Below are 19,302 nucleotides of genomic sequence, written 5' to 3' on the forward strand. Positions count from 1 at the left end.
AATACTTTTGATATATAGCTTTCTGAAGATGCTTTCATGTTGTGTCTACAGTGTTTTGAGGGGAAACAGCTTGTCGTATTTAACAGAAAAGTTTGCCTGTTAAGACTAAATGTCTTCAGCTGTTTATTCTGAATTCATGTGTGTTCCGTCTTTCTCAGGATCGCATTGTATCAATGACACTTGATAAGGAATATGATGTTGCTGTAGAAGCCATTCGATTAGTCACATTAATACTTCAGTAAGTATGTTTTAAAGAAATACAATTCCCATTTGCCAACAATATATTATACTTGCATTGTGTGATATAAAGTAATGCATTGTCTAAATAATAAGAATAAGAATAAAAATTTTACACACTGATGTTCCACTGTAGCTATTTTTGTATTACAGTAATCCTCAAATTTTAGTTATTTATATTGCATAAAATGCTCTTTGAGTATCTCTGCCCAAAATGTTCAAGGCAACAGGCTCACCCTGTTTGTGAAAAGAGATCATACAAATGAGAGTGTACCTGATGCAGTTCCATCAGTTTTCCATGCTGTGTTTGACATAAAATTACTTACTTAGGGAGCATAATAAGTTTAATTGCTGTGATCATTTCTGCACATCGGCAGGTACAAGTCTCTCCTTTTCTGATTCTTAGCAATTAATTAAAGCACCTTCCTCGGGCTACAGTTTAGGCCTTGTTCATACATGGATATACTTGATAATTTTAAGGGATGTTTTGCATTTGTAAGAGTCACTACAGATAGCGGTGTTATGTCCTCTCAGATGAAATACTTCTCAGTGGAGAACATTTGTGCCGTCAGCTGCAAGGCATTGCTGTATTTATAGCACTTGATTGTTTAGTGCCTTTGTAATCAGTGCCTGCAGGATACTCGCCTGAGTTAATTAGCTGCTTTCAGTTAAATTCTACATCACTTTGAGTATAAAGAATGCTGTCTTCAGGGGAGCCATGTCTGCTTAGGAAAGCCAGCACCTGTTCTGTAAAAGTACTTTGAGGCAATAGGCTGTGTCCAGAGAACTGAAATGGCAGTCCCAAAGGCTGCTAATGTACGAAGGAACTAACTTTCACTGATTCCCTTCCCAGTGCGGCCCCTTGAAGCCCTAGAAAATCTGTTCCCTAGATTCACCTGGACACTCATACACCTGGTGTATTCTATAAAACTAATTTTTACATGGAAAATAATTGTTGGTTTTTAAATTGCATGGTGTATTTAAGCATCCCATGTCATTCATGTTAAATACCTTGGTTGAATTTTGAATAAGACCTAATTAGGTTTTCGTATATTATCTGTTCCAAATGTAATTTTAGGCAGATAGTAAAGCTGTAGCTGAGTGGTTCAATTCAGGAGGTATGTTTTGTTTTTTTCCAGTGGAAGTGAAGAAGCTTTGTCCAATGAAGACTGTGAGAATGTTTATCATTTGGTGTATTCTGCACATCGGCCTGTTGCAGTTGCAGCAGGGGAATTCCTTCACAAAAAGTAAGCCTATCTAATTTGTCTGAAGAAAATAGCAAAATATTGAGGAGAATCTAGAGAACTACCATTAAAGGCATGGTGCTTAAATGACTAAATTACTTTTATGCTACTTGCTTTTAGGTTATATTTAAAAGTTCTTGTCTATAAGACTTTATTTTAACAGAAAAGTGGCCCAAAATGTTATTTGTAAAACTGAGCCAGAATATGAAAAGTACTATCCTCTGTTTCTAGACTGTTTAGTCGGCATGACCCTCAAGCAGAAGAAGCACTAGCCAAAAGGAGAGGACGGAACAGTCCAAATGGGAATCTTATTAGAATGCTCGTTCTTTTCTTTCTTGAAAGCGAGGTAAAATTATGCTTTAAATTCCTTAAATTTTGCAGTCTTTTCTTTACAAAAAATGTGTCTAATAAACTTGTTAATTTCCAAAACTATTCCGAGTCTCTTGCTTATTTAGTTCTGGCACTAAGATATGCTGACTTTGTTCCCACCTCATGTTAAGCTACGAATATTGTTTAACTATGGTTTAATGTGCACTATCAGCATTCTAGTATACGTGGCTCAGAAGTCCAAGCATTGTTTCTCCCTTGCAACAGAAGAGACAGGTTCCTCACTACAGCTTTTTTCTCCTTCAATTTTTAAAAAATCATCACCCCTGTAGAATTCTGTGCAACTGAAAGCTGAAAGCTTACTCATTGCATTAGACATATATATTAATAAAGGTGGTATTCTATTATTTTGTTCTAATGAGCCAGCACAGCTACCTGTTTTTGATCTGCTAAGTAAAAATAATTTTGAAACTAAATATACTGTTTCAGTAACATCATAGTCCTTTTTATAGTATACCATGGCTAATATATGAATGGCTAATTCATTTTTTGTCTTCATAATTGCACTAAATTTAATTTTTGTTTAATTTATCACAGAAGCAAATGTTTTCTTCAATCAGAAAGTGTTTCTCACAGATTGCTTAAATCACATCAGTTTATGAAAATGTAATACATAATACATGACTGTCATTCTGCCACATGATTTCTAGGAATTAACTGAAGCAAAAAAATTAATACATTAATTCATAACAGTCAGGCATCCTTAGTGCCTCACAAGATCCATGCACAGGGCTTTTACAAGCAGTGCTATCAAACTCCCTATTCGCCAGCCATGTTGCATCAGCTACAGCAGGGTAGGAATATAATGTCCATATTCTTAATTATTGCACCACTTACATTCTTATAGAGTACTACTGACAGATATTGATTGGTATATGTGTCTGAGAGACCTTCCGGTCAATTATTATTCATTATTTCTAGTTGCATGAACACGCAGCTTACTTGGTGGACAGTTTATGGGAGAGCTCCCAAGAATTGTTAAAAGACTGGGAATGCATGACAGAATTGCTGCTGGAAGAACCCGTCCAAGGTGAAGAAGGTACGTATCACATTGATTTTATGAAATCAGCATAGCGTAGCCTTCTCTCTTCCATTTTGGGGCTCTGGAAAAATGAACACAAGTTGACAGTTGCCGATAGTCAGCAGATTGCTATATTTTTACTGCAGTAAAAGTTAAAATTTATCTTTATTTTTAAATACTTAAGCTTTCAATTGTACTGTCAGTTCTGACTAAGTGCAAGGACCTTGTTTTGTGAAGTAGCTTGTAGCCTTCTGGGATCTTGAGAAGAATAATAACAATTTATCAAATCATATCCCACCCCTCTAATGTAAACACATCCCTTGGAATGACTTAAAAGACATGGTTGGCAGTTAAAAATAAATAAAAACATAGTTTTTCCTGTAATGCAGGGTGGTCCAATTTTTCATACCAAGTGGGCTGCAAGAGTAATTTGACATGGAACCTGAGGGCTGCACACTGCCTTGTCATACGGGGGGTGGGGGAGAGAATGACACCAATATTTGGCAGGGTCCTTAAGCCCTCCCACCTTCTTCCCATCTTGTGATAGGTGAAAAAGTGACTTAATTCCACCTTATCTAGGTGGATCCATGCTTGCATTTCCCTAGCTTATTAATTGTAGTTCCTTCCAGTCCTTGTTAAGATAATCACTCACTCAACCATAGCTGCTGCTACTAGGACAGCATATGCCATTGTGGTGCCTTTAGAGGTGTGTAAAGCAGTTACCTGGACTCCTCCCAGTACGTTCACCAGGCATTAAAAAATTGATGCCTATTCTTCAGTTGAAGTAAAAGGTAAAGGTACCCCTGCCCATACGGGCCAGTCTTGACGGACTCTAGGGTTGTGTGCTCATCTCACTCTAGAGGCCGGGAGCCAGCGCTGTCCGCAGACACTTCCAGGTCACGTGGCCAGCGTGACGAAGCTGCTCTGGCAAGCCAGCACAGCACACGGAAACGCCATTTACCTTCCCGCTAGTAAGCGGTCCCTATTTATCTACTTGCACCCGGGGGTGCTTTCGAACTGCTAGGCTGGCAGGCGCTGGGACCGAGCAACAGGAGCGCACCCCGCCGCGGGGATTCGAACCGCCTACCATGCGATCAGCAAGTCCTAGGCGCTGAGGTTTTACCCACAGTGCCACCCGCGTCAGTTGAAGTAGCATTTGGTAAAAGAGTACTACAGTGCCCTTCCTCAGCAGTTTTCCTTTCACAGTCATATATCCCACCTTCGTTAGGGCACTGTTATACTTCCCAGCTAGATAACCTTCACCAGTAATGAGAAGGTTCCATTGGTACTGATCTGAAAGGTGGTTTTCCATTGCTGTTTTCCATTGTAGAAGATCATCAGGACTTCACTCTAGTTTTTGGCTGCAAAATTCACTTTTCAGTTGGGATAAGTATTCCCTACTTTTCACGTACTGCTAGCTATGGTCTTAGCCAGGCATAGGCAAACCCGGCCCTCCAGATGTTTTGAGACTACAATTCCCATTATCCCTGACCCCTGGTCCTGTTAGCTAGGGATGATGGGAGTTGTACTCCCAAAACATCTGGAGGGCCGAGTTTGCCTATGCCTGCTCTTAGCTATATTTTTTCTTAGCAATATAGGTATTTTTTCTCTTTAGACATTGGTGTATCATTCCTAAATGAACTTTTCAGGTTGGGTGAGTAGATAAACTGAATTGTGGGAGCTGCCTACTTCCCTCAAGTTCTGTTACTACTATCAACTACTAAGCAGAGCCATTTCCCAACCTAATGACCTTCTATAGGCAATGAAGAGCCACCTTTCAGATGAATACCAATGGATTGGAAAAACATCAAAGAGTGAACTAATCAGTTGTAAAATGCTCACGATGTTAAACAAAGATTCTGGGTTGTTGATTCTTTCATAGACTAATTGTCTGCATTTCATCAGCCCACTTTTAAATTCTTGTTATCTCTTTAGCGATGTCTGATCGGCAGGAAAGTGCACTTATAGAGCTGATGGTATGTACCATTCGACAAGCCGCAGAAGCACATCCTCCAGTGGGCAGAGGAACTGGGAAGAGGGTAAGTTATATTATTTTTCACTAAGTTCTTTTGTTCAGCCAAGTTATATTTATTTTATCGACATGCAAGTAGCTCCCCATTAGAGAACCAATAATTCAAAAACACGTGTTGAGAAATAGTATTTGAATAAAGACTATTAACACTTAAAATAGTACGTCATTGTCCTTTTACAAGGAAGCTCTTGTGACATGCGAGTTGTTAGGATTGATTTCCATTGAGCAATGACAATTCGGCATTGTTTCTCTTCAGAATTCCCAGGGAGATTAATGACAGGAGAATCCTGGGGGATTTGCTGGTGGCAGCAGTAGAGATGGTTGCATTGACAGAGGTCTTGCACATACTGCTGCACCATGTAACCCATAGGCCAATATATTTGTTGGTGCAGGAGCGTAAGTGGTCAGCTATGCATTGCAGCACCAATGCACTCCAGAATGGTAGTTTCTTTTTGATTTAAAACAGGTTTCTGTAGCTTATGTCTTTCAATGCCAACAGCAGAATCTCTCATGTCCTCTGTCATGGTTTCTGATATGCGTTCACTGTCCTCCCTAATACTGGAAACAATGTAATGTTTGTGCTATGTAGAAACATCATGTTTGTCCAGCTCATAAGGAGTCTCAGCAACCCTGTTTTTTAGTGGTTTCAACTTAGTCTACAACTCACCACAGACTATCTGTTGTCCTCGAGTTCCTAAGCCTACCTGCTGTGGAATAGACTGGGACATGGGGCATCCCCCTTGACTGGAGGGCAGACTGCTCCATTAAATGTTGTGGCATCTTGTGAAGCTCACTTTGCAGGTTTTCTGGGGGAGAATCCTTTGATGCTGGTCAGGAATACTCTGAATTGTGTAGGTCAGAGTTGCATTCCTCTGGTCTAGAATAATAGATCCCAGCTTATTGGATAAAGACATAATTTTGGGTTGCACTCTCAAGCATTTGTTGTGAGTGACGATTTCCTTGAGATTTTTTTCAAGGCATTCATTTTCTCCCTGCATTGGGTCGCATTGTGGATGGTAGCACTGCTGGCACATCTCAGAAAGATGACATATTTAACATTTTGCTCTTAACCTCTGTGAGGCTGTCTGCTAGAAATCAAAGGGTACAAGGGACTGGATATTCTGGGTCTCTTCATCATATTGGGCCATGCTTACAAGAGCTACCTTTGATATGTAAGAGTGCTCTTGAATGCTGACTTAAAAAAATCTCTGAACCTCTAACACTAAATTACTGCCTTAAAAATAATCCAATTTAACATGTACTAACATTAAGTCAACAGGGTTAGGCAAGGGGAGTAGGGTTGGCACAAAAATAATGAGACTTCAAGGCACCACATGAATGGTTTGCCATGTTATTGACTAGAAGGTGCTAATTACTCTGAAGTAACAAACAGCTAGCAACAGGCTTTTTTGTCATGCTTTGATGGAGCTGCTTTTTAGCTTCATGGGATTTCATGGTGTTACCATCAGAAGTGTTATTTTTTAAAATCTTAGCCATTTTAAACATGTTAGCTATGACAGTATTGGTTCATCCCAAAATCTTATTATTTCCCACCTCTTTGACTGTTGCTGTGCATCTCTCCGCTGTACTTTGTTACTTTCCTACTCATCCCCTTATTGATATTAGCTGTGAAACAAAGCTGTCTGCTTTTCAAGGGAGGGCTTGTGAAGGGTGTGAAAGGTGGAAAAGATCCTGTGGCCAGGCAGAGTGAGGAATAAGGTCTTCCAGAAAAGTGCCACCAACAGCTTAGTTTTGGGATTCATTTCATTTTCCAGCCAATTTTGCCTCTCAGCTTTGTAGATTGGCAGGTGACTTGAATGGTGCAGTCAAGCCATGGTTAGGGAAGATGCCTCCTGCTGGAAGGATCAGTCAGGGTCCTCTGAAGATTGACCCTGCTTGTGATGGTTGGGTCATTTTTCTCTGAAAAATATTCTTCTCATTTGTAGCTTTTCTAGTGTTTGCTTTGTGTCCATTTATGAGTTTAGTGACCTTTTGCCTCCTCTTCCCACCTTTACTTCTGTCATTCAGACTGCTTTCTCAGGGTCTTCAGTGTTTTTTCCTTCAGTTGTTTCCCCTCAGAATTTACCCTCCATCTCCCTATCCACTTCTCTTGTGTATGCATCCATGCTTGTTTTTTTGTCCTCTTTTTTGTCCATTGCTGATCACTGGTTGAAGAGGGAGAGTGTTTTGATCTACCCAGCTGGGTGCAAGGAAATCTGCTATTGGTGACTTGTAGTGCCCAGAGTTTGGCACACCCCACGTATTAGAGCAAAGTCACCATTTTGAGTATTTGTGGGAGAATCATCAGCATTGGCCACAATAGATCTGTGGTACCATGTTATCTTGTAATGCCTGGCCAAAGCATAGCTTCATTTAATGGTTTGTTAGAAGTTAACAAAACTTGGTTAAGCTACTGATCAAACAAGCCATGGGTTAAGAAACCATGGCTTAGCATTCTGTTCAAACCAAGCCAATATGACATTGGTTGCTAAACACTCTCTCTCTCTCTCTCTCTCTCTCTCTCTCTCTCTCTCTCTCTGTGTGTGTGTGTGTGTGTGTGTATTCTTAAGCTAGTATAGTCTTCAAAACAAGAAACTGAAAGGTGCACTTACAAGTTACACTGACAAGTGTTGCTGTAATAATTTACACTGCTGTAGTTGACCTGGCATTATTACAGTGGAGTCAGCTTTAATGCCATTTTAATAACTTAAAAGATTTTTTAACAATTTAGATGGTGTCTCACTAATATAGTACCTTCCCTGGTCAGTAGGTACATTTTGTGCCACTTAGATTAAAAGATACTAATTGAAAAAGTTCCACTGATGCCTTTTTAAAATGACTTTGAAATGTTGCAGCCAAGAATTGTACTTTGTTTTGTAATATACTTCTAATTTTTATAGGTTTTAACAGCAAAAGAAAGAAAAACTCAGATAGATGATCGAAACAAACTAACAGAACACTTCATTATTGCACTTCCCATGCTACTGTCAAAGGTATATTCGCTAAAGTGTTATTTCCTAATGCTAGTTGCATAATTGCTTTTTGTCACCTGGGTATTTATTTCCCCTTTTTACTTCTCTCTGTTACCAGTATTCTGCTGATGCTGAAAAGGTAGCAAACCTTCTTCAAATCCCTCAGTTTTTTGACTTGGAAATTTACAGTACAGGAAGAATGGAAAAGGTAATAGTATATCCAAATAGCTATTCTGTTTAACTTTCAGGTGCCTGAATATCACTGATTTGTATTGAAGTGTTTGTGTTAGATAAGCTGTCTAATGTTGCTTTTAATGTATGATATATTCTGTTGGAAGCTGCCCAGAGTGGTTAAGACAACCCAGGTGGGGCACAAGTAATTAATTATAATAAATGACCAGATTTCCTCTCTCTCTCCCACAGCATTTGGATGCCTTGTTGAAACAGATTAAATTCGTTGTAGAAAAGCATGTGGAATCAGATGTTCTTGAAGCCTGCAGCAAAACATACAGCATTCTGTGCAGTGAAGAATATACCATTCAGAACAGAGTTGACATAGCTCACAGCCAGCTCATTGATGAGTTTGTGGACCGATTCAACCATTCTGTAGAGGATTTGCTAAACGAGGTGCATTTGAAATCTCTTAATTATGTACTTTTTTGTTTGTATCCCAGAAAACCAAATGAGAACTAAGTTAAGTATTAGGGGTGTAAAAAGCAAAGGGTCCAGACACAGAGGTGGGTGAAAAAAAACATGAACATATTTAGTCCAAAGCATTTAACTTTTATATCACTGCCCTTCTGTGATATAAAGTCTTATGGGAATTGTATCACTCATGAATCCTTGTACCTGAGATGCAGCCATGGCAGAGCTGAACATCTCCTGGGAGTTCACAGTGAGGTCTGCCAACTGTAGCAGTGAGTTTGAATGGGAAAGGGAATGGGCAGCTTTTGTGCTTGGCACGTTTCCTAGTGAAGTTTTGAACTGAAGTTCAAAGCCTGAAGTTTTGAATGAGTTTTGGCTCAGTTTGCAATGGATTCAGGAGTTTAGAACAGGAAAATTTAGTTTCCAAAATACACAGGATCTCAATTCTAATCTTACTTGCCATCACTAATTGTAGGTAGGCTATACATGTATGGATTTAACCTCTTAACACTGTACCACTGTAAATTAAGCACAGTATAAAGTGTTCAGTCCTTGATCCAGTATGTTCTGTTTCCAGGGAGAAGAAGCTGATGATGATGACATATACAACGTTCTCTCCACTTTAAAGAGGTTAACGTCTTTCCACAAGTATGTGCCTTTGACATGTTGTTAGCCAAATCAATTGATGTAGTTACGTAGCCAAGTTACACGTGATGCACAACATTAGAGAAGATATGAAAAAGTGATATGTAGAACAAAGGCTGAAAAGTGCTAAAGAAACTGGAAGGTTTCAAGTCAAATGTAGAACTTAAGCACATATGTTGGAAATACTTGATGAAATGTTCAGTGCCACTGAGCAAGATGGTTCTGAAACATACCCATTCTGAATCAAATCCTTGCTTTAAGAGATGATGCACAGTTGAGTTACTAATCCACCTAATCATAGCAATGATTTTATTGTAACAGAAATTTTTTTTGTTATGTTTTTATTTGGTATATTGATATTTTTTATTTTATTTTTACTACTACTTTCAGTGCTCACGATCTTACAAAATGGGATTTGTTTAGTAACTGCTACAGGTTACTGAGGACTGGAATTGAACATGGAGCTATGCCAGAACAGGTAATAATGGCAATGTGTGTTTAGTTTCTACTAGGAACTTAAATTCCCCCTTCTAAAAATAAGTGCAAGAATAAGATTAATTGAGAAATACAATCTACCGTATTTTTTGCTCTATAAGACTCACTTTTTCCCTCCTAAAAAGTAAGGGGAAATGTGTGTGCGTCTTATGGAGCGAATGCAGGCTGCGCGGCTATCCCAGAAGTCAGAACAGCAAGAGGGATCGCTGCTTTCACTGCGCAGCGATCCCTCTTGCTGTTCTGGCTTCTGAGATTCAGAATATTTTTTTTCTTGTTTTCCTCCTCCAAAAACTAGGTGCGTCTTGTGGTCCGGTGCGTCTTATAGAGCGAAAAATACGGTGCTTTTTTGCAGAAATGTAATTGAAAGAATTCTAAGTTACACAGTACTTCAAAAGGAATCCACAAGCATATTAAATGATTAATTTTTGTAGACAAGGCTCCAACATGGAATGTGTCTTCCCTGACTGTAGCAAGTTTTAACTTTGCATTCTTAGAAGAGAGCCTGACTCATTATGATTTATATTTTGCACTGCTGATATAGCGATAGGCAGGGTTGTCTTTATCTGTAATAAAGAATTTGTCAATACTTCACAATTAAATGTTTCTCCAGCCACCTAATGCTTTCTTGTAATTCTGTGATGCCTCCTTGAGGTCACTTGTGGTGACGTTTATGTTGTGCTCTAGTAATCATAGCAATGTTCATATTATCAAACTAAAGCATTTCTAGTTTGGGAATCACCTGGCTGAAACCAGAAGTCAGAATACTCAGTATATGTTTCTGTACTGCCTAAAACTTGATCATTGTTTTAAACTACTGTGAAAGTCTCAGTTTTTTTTCTAGCTTCAAAGATAAGTAAATGGCCCCTAAAGTATACTAAAATGGGGGGGGTTAAAAAAACAACACTGCTGTTTCCCCACAAAAAACTATTTATGTTCCAAATTGCATAACTTTGCACTTCTGTCTTCATTTTATGTCCATTTTGTTTCAGATAGTGGTGCAGGCTCTTCAGTGTTCCCATTATTCTATTCTCTGGCAGCTGGTAAAGATAACAGAAGGATCTCCTTCAAAAGTAAGAAACATTTGGATTCTAATCTTTCTGAACGTGTTGTTACTCATTTGATTCTGCTGTGCTCTCCACTTTGTGTCCTTCCGTGTATCATTGCATGGTTAGTTTTGTTTAGTATTTCTACAATGTAGCAACTCATACAGCTGTGAACATAAGTGAGGTAGGTAGAGATTTTTAAAAGGAATTAATTTGAGTCCAGGATTTTCCCTATATAGTAAGTGAAATATTAATGCATTTGCACTTGCTTTTGCTAAAAGAGCAGACAGACTACTATCTCATCTAGACACTGATAGAAAATGTATCCTAGGCTGAAGCAAAGTTTACATGTGCTAGTTTGCTATCTTAGCTGGAACAGAAGAACAAGATTTAACTTCTTGAATGTGCTTCAGAAGTCATTGTTAAGCCTTGTCAATTTGATTTATCCATCATAATCTCAGATTCTTATATGAAGGCCTTGCAGCTTCCTCACAGACTCACTATAACTACCCTCTGCATATCAAGTTCAGGAATAGTTACCATGGAAAAATCAAGATTACAGTGCAATTTTCTCCTATTACTGTACTTCTTCATGTGAATTAAGGCCTGCCTCTAAGGGAATGCTTGATAACCAAATTATCAAGCTACCTCTTTAGTCCTTTGTACTATCTGTTATCTTTTGGACACTAAGTGATGCCTGTCCTGTTCTCCCGTGCTTTTTAGTGGTTTTTAAAGAGCCTGTTCATGGTTGCAGCTCTTATATTCTGACCCTTTCACTTTTAACATGCTGGCTGTGTTTTAGAACTATAGATTATTCTATTGTTTTTATTGATGAAGCACCCTTGAAGCAGAGGATCTTTCTGTTATTTTTGTTTGTCTGAGTGCCTATGTAAAGGTATGAACTTTTCAATCAAGGTATTAGTCATATCTGTTCATTGAGCTTTCTGGTCTGCAGCAAAAGTAACATCCATTCTCTTTGTTATACCTCATTGCTCCCTGATGTCTTAACTTGCTAATTTTGAGAATGTATGTGATTATGATGGGCTTCATGGATAGTAAAGCTTCCTATTTTTGCAGAGTTAAGGCCAGAATAACTGCATCAACAGTCTCAGAGGAGGCTGTTTCTATTGTGTGTGGTGTTTCTATTTTGATTTTTTACCTCATGGGGAGCAAGGCAGCTTGGGAAGGGGAGAGGATTGAGTAGCCCCATCTGCTGAAACTGGCAGTATTCCACAAATTTTTCACTTTAAAGAAACACACACAAAACTCCCAAATATTGTATTGTTAGATTATACAAATTATATTTTTCTGTCCCTTCATACTATATGCCTGTTACTTGGGCTCTGGTTTTAACAGGTCTCTGTAACTTACTGTCGTGTTATAGTACAATTTTAAAAAAGTGATTCTGAACCACCTTGCAAGCCTTGTCTAGGCCAAAAATTACTTTATTTATAAATAGTGTAATTTGGTTTAGTTTTCTTTTGTCTTTCTGTCTGTCTCAGTAGCTGTCTTGATGGACTGGGGGTTTGTTCAGTAATCCTACTATAATCCTTTTTTTATTTTGGTCTTGACTAGACAAACTTTGATTAATATGTAAACAATTAATTCCTGTTTAATATTTGCTCCAGGAAGATTTGTTGGTGTTGAGGAAAACAGTGAAATCATTTCTGGCTGTTTGCCAACAGTGTCTATCAAATGTAAACACTCCAGTCAAAGAAGAGGTAAAACAAATTTCAACAAATTTTCAACATGTCAAACTTAAGTAAATATTTTAAAGCTGTGTTTTACACCATGTTAAAACAACACACACACACACACACACAAACACACACACACACACAGAGACATTCCTTGATTAACATGAATAATAAAGTCACAGGCATGTTAAATTTTGCAAAAGTGTTTTGTTTTTTGCCTATCAAAGTCATTTTTGTTTGTTGTGGACAACTTTCACAGAGGATAAATATAATTAGCCACAGATTCAAAGATGCTTTCATTTTGTGTGACTGGATTCTGGATGAAGATTAAGTATCTTCATTGCAAAGAGCTTGTTTTTATCATGTCATGCAGCACAAAAATTAGATTTCCTTTATTTTCATCAGACCTTTAAATGTACAGAAGGAATTAATTAAAATTACTTGCAAGTAACCTCGAGAACTAGGTGTCATTTCAGAATTCAGTGGACAATTCATTCCCTTGACGCTTCCTTCCTTTTACTCTCATAAGCACTCAAGTTTAATGTAATGTCAGAACCACTCTCATTGAATTCAAGAGTTCATACTGTACTTTTAAAAAACTACTACCGTATTTTTCGCCCTATAGGACGCACTTTTTCCCCTCCAAAAATGGAGGGGAAATGTGTGTGCGTCCTATGGGGCGAATGCAGGCTTTCGTTGAAGCCTGGAGAGTGAGAGGGGTCGGTTTGCACCGACCGCTCTCGCTCTCCAGGCTTCAGGAAGCTCTGCGCAACCCTCGGGAGTCGTGCCGGTCTCCCGAGGGCTGCGCAGAGCTGCCTGCAGCCCCGGGCTTCGTGCAGCTCTGCGCAGCCGTAGGGAGCCCGGCGCGAAGTCGCGCCAGTCTCCCGCGGCTGCGCAGAGCTGCCTGCATTCCGAAGCCTGGGGCGTGCTGAAGACCGTGCCTGGGCTTCGCGCAGCTCTCCGCAAGTCTGGGGAGACCAGCACAACTTCCCGCCGGGCTCCCTAGGCTTGCGGATAGCAGGCTGTTCTCGGGGCTGGGGTTGAGGGAAGCTTGGGCTTCCCCCGCGCCAGCCCCGCACCTGGGGGGGAAATAAATTTTTTCTTCTTTATTTCCCCCCCAAAAAACTAGGTGCGCCCCATGGGGCGAAAAATATGGTAAGTGTCCAATCTAGAATAATTTGTGGAAATGTGACAACACCAAACAAACAGATGTTAATTTGTGGGAAGGTAAATTATGCCATTAACATCTTCATTGGTTTGGCTCATGAAATCTATGATCTTATTTTTAAGCTGCTCCTGAGTGGTGCATAGGCATTGGGATGGAATAGGAATCTCTTTCCAGATATAGATATAGAAATAGATATAGATACACACACATATTTATAGTAGCTATTACACACCTTTTCTTCAGCTGTCTGGGAAGTAATGGCAAGGATTTATTACCCATGTAGCTTTGAACCTTTTCAACATGTGCACCCCAGTTATTGCTGAAGAATAACTTAGAGAATTCAATAATAACTTGCTGCTTCATCTAAAGCAGCTTTCCTTAGTTCAACATTGCCCTTAATTGGCAGTTCTCCTCTGCAACAGCTGAATTGTGTGATCCACCAAATCCTTGTGTTGAAATCTCATGCTTCAGATTGTTCATTTGGAATCTGAGCCTTTCTTGGTGTCTACAGAGTGATTGACTGCAGTTATTTTGTATTCCAGGCTTTCATGCTGCTCTGTGATCTGTTGATGATTTTTAGCCACCAGCTGATGAGTGGAGGCAGGGAGGGTCTTCAACCTTTGGTGTTTAATCCAGATTCAGGGCTCCAGTCTGAACTCCTTAGCTTTGTAATGGACCATGTCTTCATTGACCAGGATGATGAGAATCAGAGCATGGGTAAATGTTTGTTATCTTGATTTATACTTGCACATAGCTTCAATAACAACACACCTTACCCATTTATCATGTTTATTTCATTTATGGGCTAAATTTCCCCATATTTATCTTTCCTTATCAGTGGTTTTGTCCTCTATACCCCGTTTCTAGGTTACTTTATGGGAGTGTGAAATGTGATATCATTAGTAATTCATCTGTTTCACAGAGAGGATGAACATACCGCAAGCTTGTAAATTAGAGATTGAGAACCTGTGGCTTTCTAGATTACTCCAACTCCCAATAGACCTAGGCAGTATGGCCAGTAATCAGGGGTGATGGGAGTTGCAGTCCAGCAACATCTGGAAGGCGACAGATCACCCATCACTGTTGTATATGCTACCACTCATTGCACACCAGTGTCTTACAAGTAATATCAGAAGTGATTATATTGCATTGATAGTGTTTTGGTGCGCGCAGTTGGAGTATTGCTTAGGAGGGGGTATCTTTATTTTTAGAGCTTATGATTTATGTGGAAATTGTTCAGTTTGGTTGTGTACTTTTAAGGTATTTTTATTTATTGTTTATGACTGCTTTTATTTGTGCTTATATAAATATTTTATGTTGTAAGCTGTCTTGGTCATAGTTTTAACTATAGAAAGGTGGCAAACAAATAAAATTATGATTAGTAAAAGAAAACAATTTGAGATGTAATAATTTTTCATAGAATTTCAGTTCACTATCCTTCCTTTAAAAAAACAAACTTGCTTGATATTCTTGCCACCTTCACATGTAATAATAATCTATGGTTTCTCATGATGTGCATAAGCTATAGGAAGCCTTGGGCTCACATGCTTTCCCATCACCACTGCCCATGTAATGGATGAGGAGGACTTTGAAAGCATTTATTTTCAGTTTCATTTAACAACAGTTCATTGTATCATCCAGATGTAGAATTGTGTTCAAACTAACCACAGCTAGTTCAAACAAGACAGCTCCAGTAAGTAGGGTTTGAAGTTGGCTTGTCTGAAACTGCCCACGGATAACATTAACCACAATTCATTGTGTCAGACAGCATGACTGTTATCTAAAACTCATACTAAAAGCTTCTGAGGACCTCCTCCCAGACACAGGGTGGAGGGAGTGTGTGATCTAAAGCCTGCTGTTTCTCATGCATATTTCACTAAACCATGCTTTATTATGATATGCAAATGCAACTACTAGACTAGTCAAAATGTCAAATTTGGGGCTTGGTTACAATGAGAGCTCAGCTTCCAGAGTTCAAACTCCTACCAATACTCATAATTCATTTTGAGTATTCACAAAATTGCTGTCTGACTGTGATCCCACTTAAACCATCCAGTCATATTTTAGTGAATTGTATTGAGTGCCAGCTGAATTTGTGAAGTAGAGTTCAATGTCAGTTTCAAAGGTAACAAATATGTTTACTGCTTTAATGTCTAGAGGGAGATGAAGAGGATGAAGCTAATAAAATTGAAGCTTTGCACAAGAGAAGAAACCTTTTGGCTGCCTTTAGCAAACTTATAATTTATGATATTGTAGACATGCATGCAGCAGCTGATATCTTCAAACATTATATGAAGGTATAGTTCCATAATTGTTTCATTTCTCATAATAATATCAGATTTTTGCTGTGAACTGCATTAACTTCCAGCATGTGGTTTTGCCTTTTTTTGAATGATACTCTTATTGGACAGCATTAGTACTTTGTCTAGTCTTAATTATCCTTGAATCCTGCATTGCAGGGGGTTGGACTAGATGACCCTTGGAGTCCCTTCCAACTCTATAATTTTATGTTTAATGAATCCTGCTAGATTTTTAGTAATAATACAGCTGAAATATATTGGTGTGTGGGAGTGATTGCTAGCACTTTGGCCCAAACAATGTGAAACCGACTAACCCTATCTATAGGAAGCTTCCATTCATAGAAATAGAGTGCCACTCATGGAAACAGTCCTTCCATGAGCAGAGTTCTTATTCTATGTATGGAAGCTTCTTCCATTGAAGGAGCAAAGAGTGTGAATTCAGCCCTCTGATTGACATCCAATGACACGTTAGGGCTTCCTCTTCCTCTCCTCCCCCACTGCAGCACATCACAAATCCCTAAATTCACTATAAAGCATTGTCAACTGAAGGGGAACAGAATACAGTGGTACCTCTGGTACCGCTAACCCAGAAGTAGCTGCTCCTAGTTGTGAACTTTGCCCCAGGATGTGAAGAGAAATTGCGCACCGGGAAACCCCATTAGCAAATCACGCCTCAGGATAAGAACGGTTTCAGCTTAGGAACGGACCTCTGGAACAAATTCAGTTAGTAACCAGAGGTACCACTGTATAGAAAGAGTACATAAAATTGAAGATAGTCAAGACTAAATGTTACATGTCACAACTAAAAGAGTGGTTTTCTCTCTCTTTCTTTTAGTACTACAATGACTATGGGGATATAATTAAGGAGACACTGAGTAAAACAAGGCAAATTGATAAAATTCAGTGTGCAAAAACCCTCATTCTCAGTTTGCAGCAGGTAAGAATCTTAGACATCAAGAATTGTAACTTGTGATATTTATTACATGGCAGCTGACACCCATGTATATGCTGCAGACTTCCATTTGAAACACTTGTGTTTAAAATTTTAACCATTCAATTCTTTCTTTCTTTAGCTGTTTAACGAGCTTGTTCAAGAGCAAGGTCCTAACTTGGACAGGACATCAGCCCATGTCAGTGGGATTAAGGAGTTGGCCCGAAGGTTTGCTCTTACTTTTGGCCTGGACCAGATCAAGACGAGAGAGGCTGTAGCCACGTTACACAAGTGAGTGGCAAGGGATACATTAAAAGGCACTTAACCTGTGTGAGAGATTTTTAGTGTGGAATCGTGTCAGTTTGTCAAATAATAACAGCAATTTGCTGTTCTTTATATTTATGAATTCAGCATATATGCTTATGAGAAATATACTGGTGTTGGAGAGAAACACAGAAATTTGTTTGTATTAGGTTTATATTTTAAAATCCTTGACTAGTTTACCTCATCAAGGATGTGGGATGTATAGCAATTCCATCTCCCTCTCTAGACTCGGTCAGATTGGGTGGTAAACTGGAACATTTGACTTCTAGTTCCTAAAGTGACAGAAATTGTCTCAGTGGCTTGGGGTGCCTTTTATCACCTTTTACTAAGAGCTCAACTGTTACATGGACAGATAAATGTCCAAATAACAATTATTCATGCCCTGGTGTCCTACTTAGATTGCAGCAGTGCATTATATATGGGGATGTCTTTGAAAACAGTCTAGAAACTTCAGCTGGTGCAAAACCAGGCAAGATTTATTAAAAGGAACTGACCAATATGCCTGTTACGTCCCTCATTTTTCATATGCACTGGCTGCCAGTATGCTTCCCAGTCCTCTTCAGAGTTTAGGCATTACCTTTTAAATCCTAAATGCCTTTGTGACACAGGGTACCTGAAGGATTGCCTCCTCCTATGTATACCAGACTCTAAAGTCATATTTAGAGGCCCTTTTCCACATTCCCCTGTAGAATGAAGTTTGATGAGAGTGGGATACTTGAGGGAGGGCTTTTTCAGGGGTGGTGCCCTGGTTGTGGAATGTCCTCTGTAGAGAGGCTCACTTGACACCTTCATTATACTTCTTTTAGTCCCAGACTTTAAAAATTCTTAATCTCCTTTAGTGCTTTTTAAAAAGTTTGCTGGTGGTGGTTCAATTATTTGTTGTGGCTATTTCCATTTCCTTATTTTGTTTTGTTTTTTGAAATATGGCTTTTATGTTGAGCTGTTCACTGCACAGAGAGTATTAGTTATTGGGCAGTATAGTGTTGCAAATAAATCAGTTATGTCCTTTGAATCTTATTACAGAGATGGCATAGAATTTGCTTTTAAATATCAGAATCAGAAAGGCCAAGAATATCCTCCTCCTAACCTTGCTTTCTTGGAAGTGCTTAGTGAATTTTCTTCTAAACTCCTACGGCAGGACAAAAAGACAGTGTAAGTACTGTTTTCCTGATTGTATGTTTATTTTGCTGTTGTTTATTCCATTTATGTACCACCCTTAATCTGAAGATTCCAGGGCAGTGTGCAACATTAAAAACATGATCACAGAAAAATCGTAACGCCCTCACCCCCGCTTTTAAAAGGCCATAGATTAATGGTTGGATGCCTGGCTAAAGAGGAATGTTATTGATCTGTATACAGGAAGCTAAGAATTATCTGCTGTTTGAAATTACGTGTAATGGCAATTTCTGTAACTGGCTTTGGAATCCACAAGGGTTCAAACTGTTTGGATTCAGGGAACTATGGATTATCTATTCTTAAAACCATGTTCCCATAGCATCCTGTCTCATACTCTGAAGCAATGTAGGCAGGTAATAAACAAATAATGTACCTTGACTCTAGAAGAGGAGGATTATCCTCCTGATCGCCTGTCCTCTTTGTGAGGGTTGGGGGAGCAAGAACTGGCAAGATCTCGTGAGTTGGACTGCTTCTACAAGCTAGGTCTTCAGGCTCAAGTCCCTTTAGTTTGTTTGTGTGCTAGCCTGAGGATGCTGAAATTGTATTCTGACTATGCATAATGCTTTAAAAACGGCTTCTTCTCCCTAATTTAGATGATAAATTATTTGCACATAGGTTTTGCAGATTTTTAGTCCTTGTGTATATGCTTAGTACATTTGTGAGCACAGTGTAAATAATAATATTAAAAGATAGTTTGGCTCTTCACAAAAGCGATACAGTGGTACCTCGGAAGTCAAATGGAATCTGTTCCAGAAGTCCGTTTGACTTCCAAAACTTTCGGAAACCAAGGCGTGGCTTCTGATTGGCTACAGGAAGCTCCTGCAAACTGAAACACTTCTGGGTTTGTGGCGTTTGGGAGCCAAAACATTAGACTCGCAAGGCATTCATGAACCAAGGTACAACTGTATTGGGAATAAATCTAATCCTTATTTAGCAGCTTTGGTTGGAAGAAGACACTGGGCAGTTGACGAGGATATACTGATCT

The 19,302-nt window shown here is 39.1% G+C and overlaps 1 protein-coding gene across 4 annotated transcripts in view; it reads left to right on the plus strand.

Moving 5' to 3' along the window:
- Positions 1-19,302, plus strand: part of STAG1 (STAG1 cohesin complex component) — a 102,264-nt gene that overhangs the window by 74,794 nt on the left and 8,168 nt on the right. For all 4 annotated transcript variants that reach the window (XM_083506335.1, XM_083506334.1, XM_083506337.1 and 1 more), the window contains 17 exons: positions 159-238; positions 1,377-1,484; positions 1,713-1,827; positions 2,790-2,907; positions 4,825-4,928; positions 7,822-7,914; positions 8,012-8,101; positions 8,317-8,520; positions 9,116-9,186; positions 9,574-9,661; positions 10,668-10,748; positions 12,350-12,442; positions 14,129-14,303; positions 15,744-15,883; positions 16,722-16,823; positions 16,960-17,108; positions 18,165-18,293. In XM_083506335.1, coding sequence (XP_083362461.1) covers positions 159-238; positions 1,377-1,484; positions 1,713-1,827; positions 2,790-2,907; positions 4,825-4,928; positions 7,822-7,914; positions 8,012-8,101; positions 8,317-8,520; positions 9,116-9,186; positions 9,574-9,661; positions 10,668-10,748; positions 12,350-12,442; positions 14,129-14,303; positions 15,744-15,883; positions 16,722-16,823; positions 16,960-17,108; positions 18,165-18,293 — 1,940 coding nt within the window. The remainder of the gene's footprint in view (positions 1-158; positions 239-1,376; positions 1,485-1,712; positions 1,828-2,789; positions 2,908-4,824; positions 4,929-7,821; positions 7,915-8,011; positions 8,102-8,316; positions 8,521-9,115; positions 9,187-9,573; positions 9,662-10,667; positions 10,749-12,349; positions 12,443-14,128; positions 14,304-15,743; positions 15,884-16,721; positions 16,824-16,959; positions 17,109-18,164; positions 18,294-19,302) is intronic.

This window comes from Podarcis liolepis (assembly GCF_965112155.1).
Source record: "Podarcis liolepis genome assembly, chromosome: 5".
In the NCBI taxonomy this organism is placed as follows: domain Eukaryota; kingdom Metazoa; phylum Chordata; class Lepidosauria; order Squamata; family Lacertidae; genus Podarcis; species Podarcis liolepis.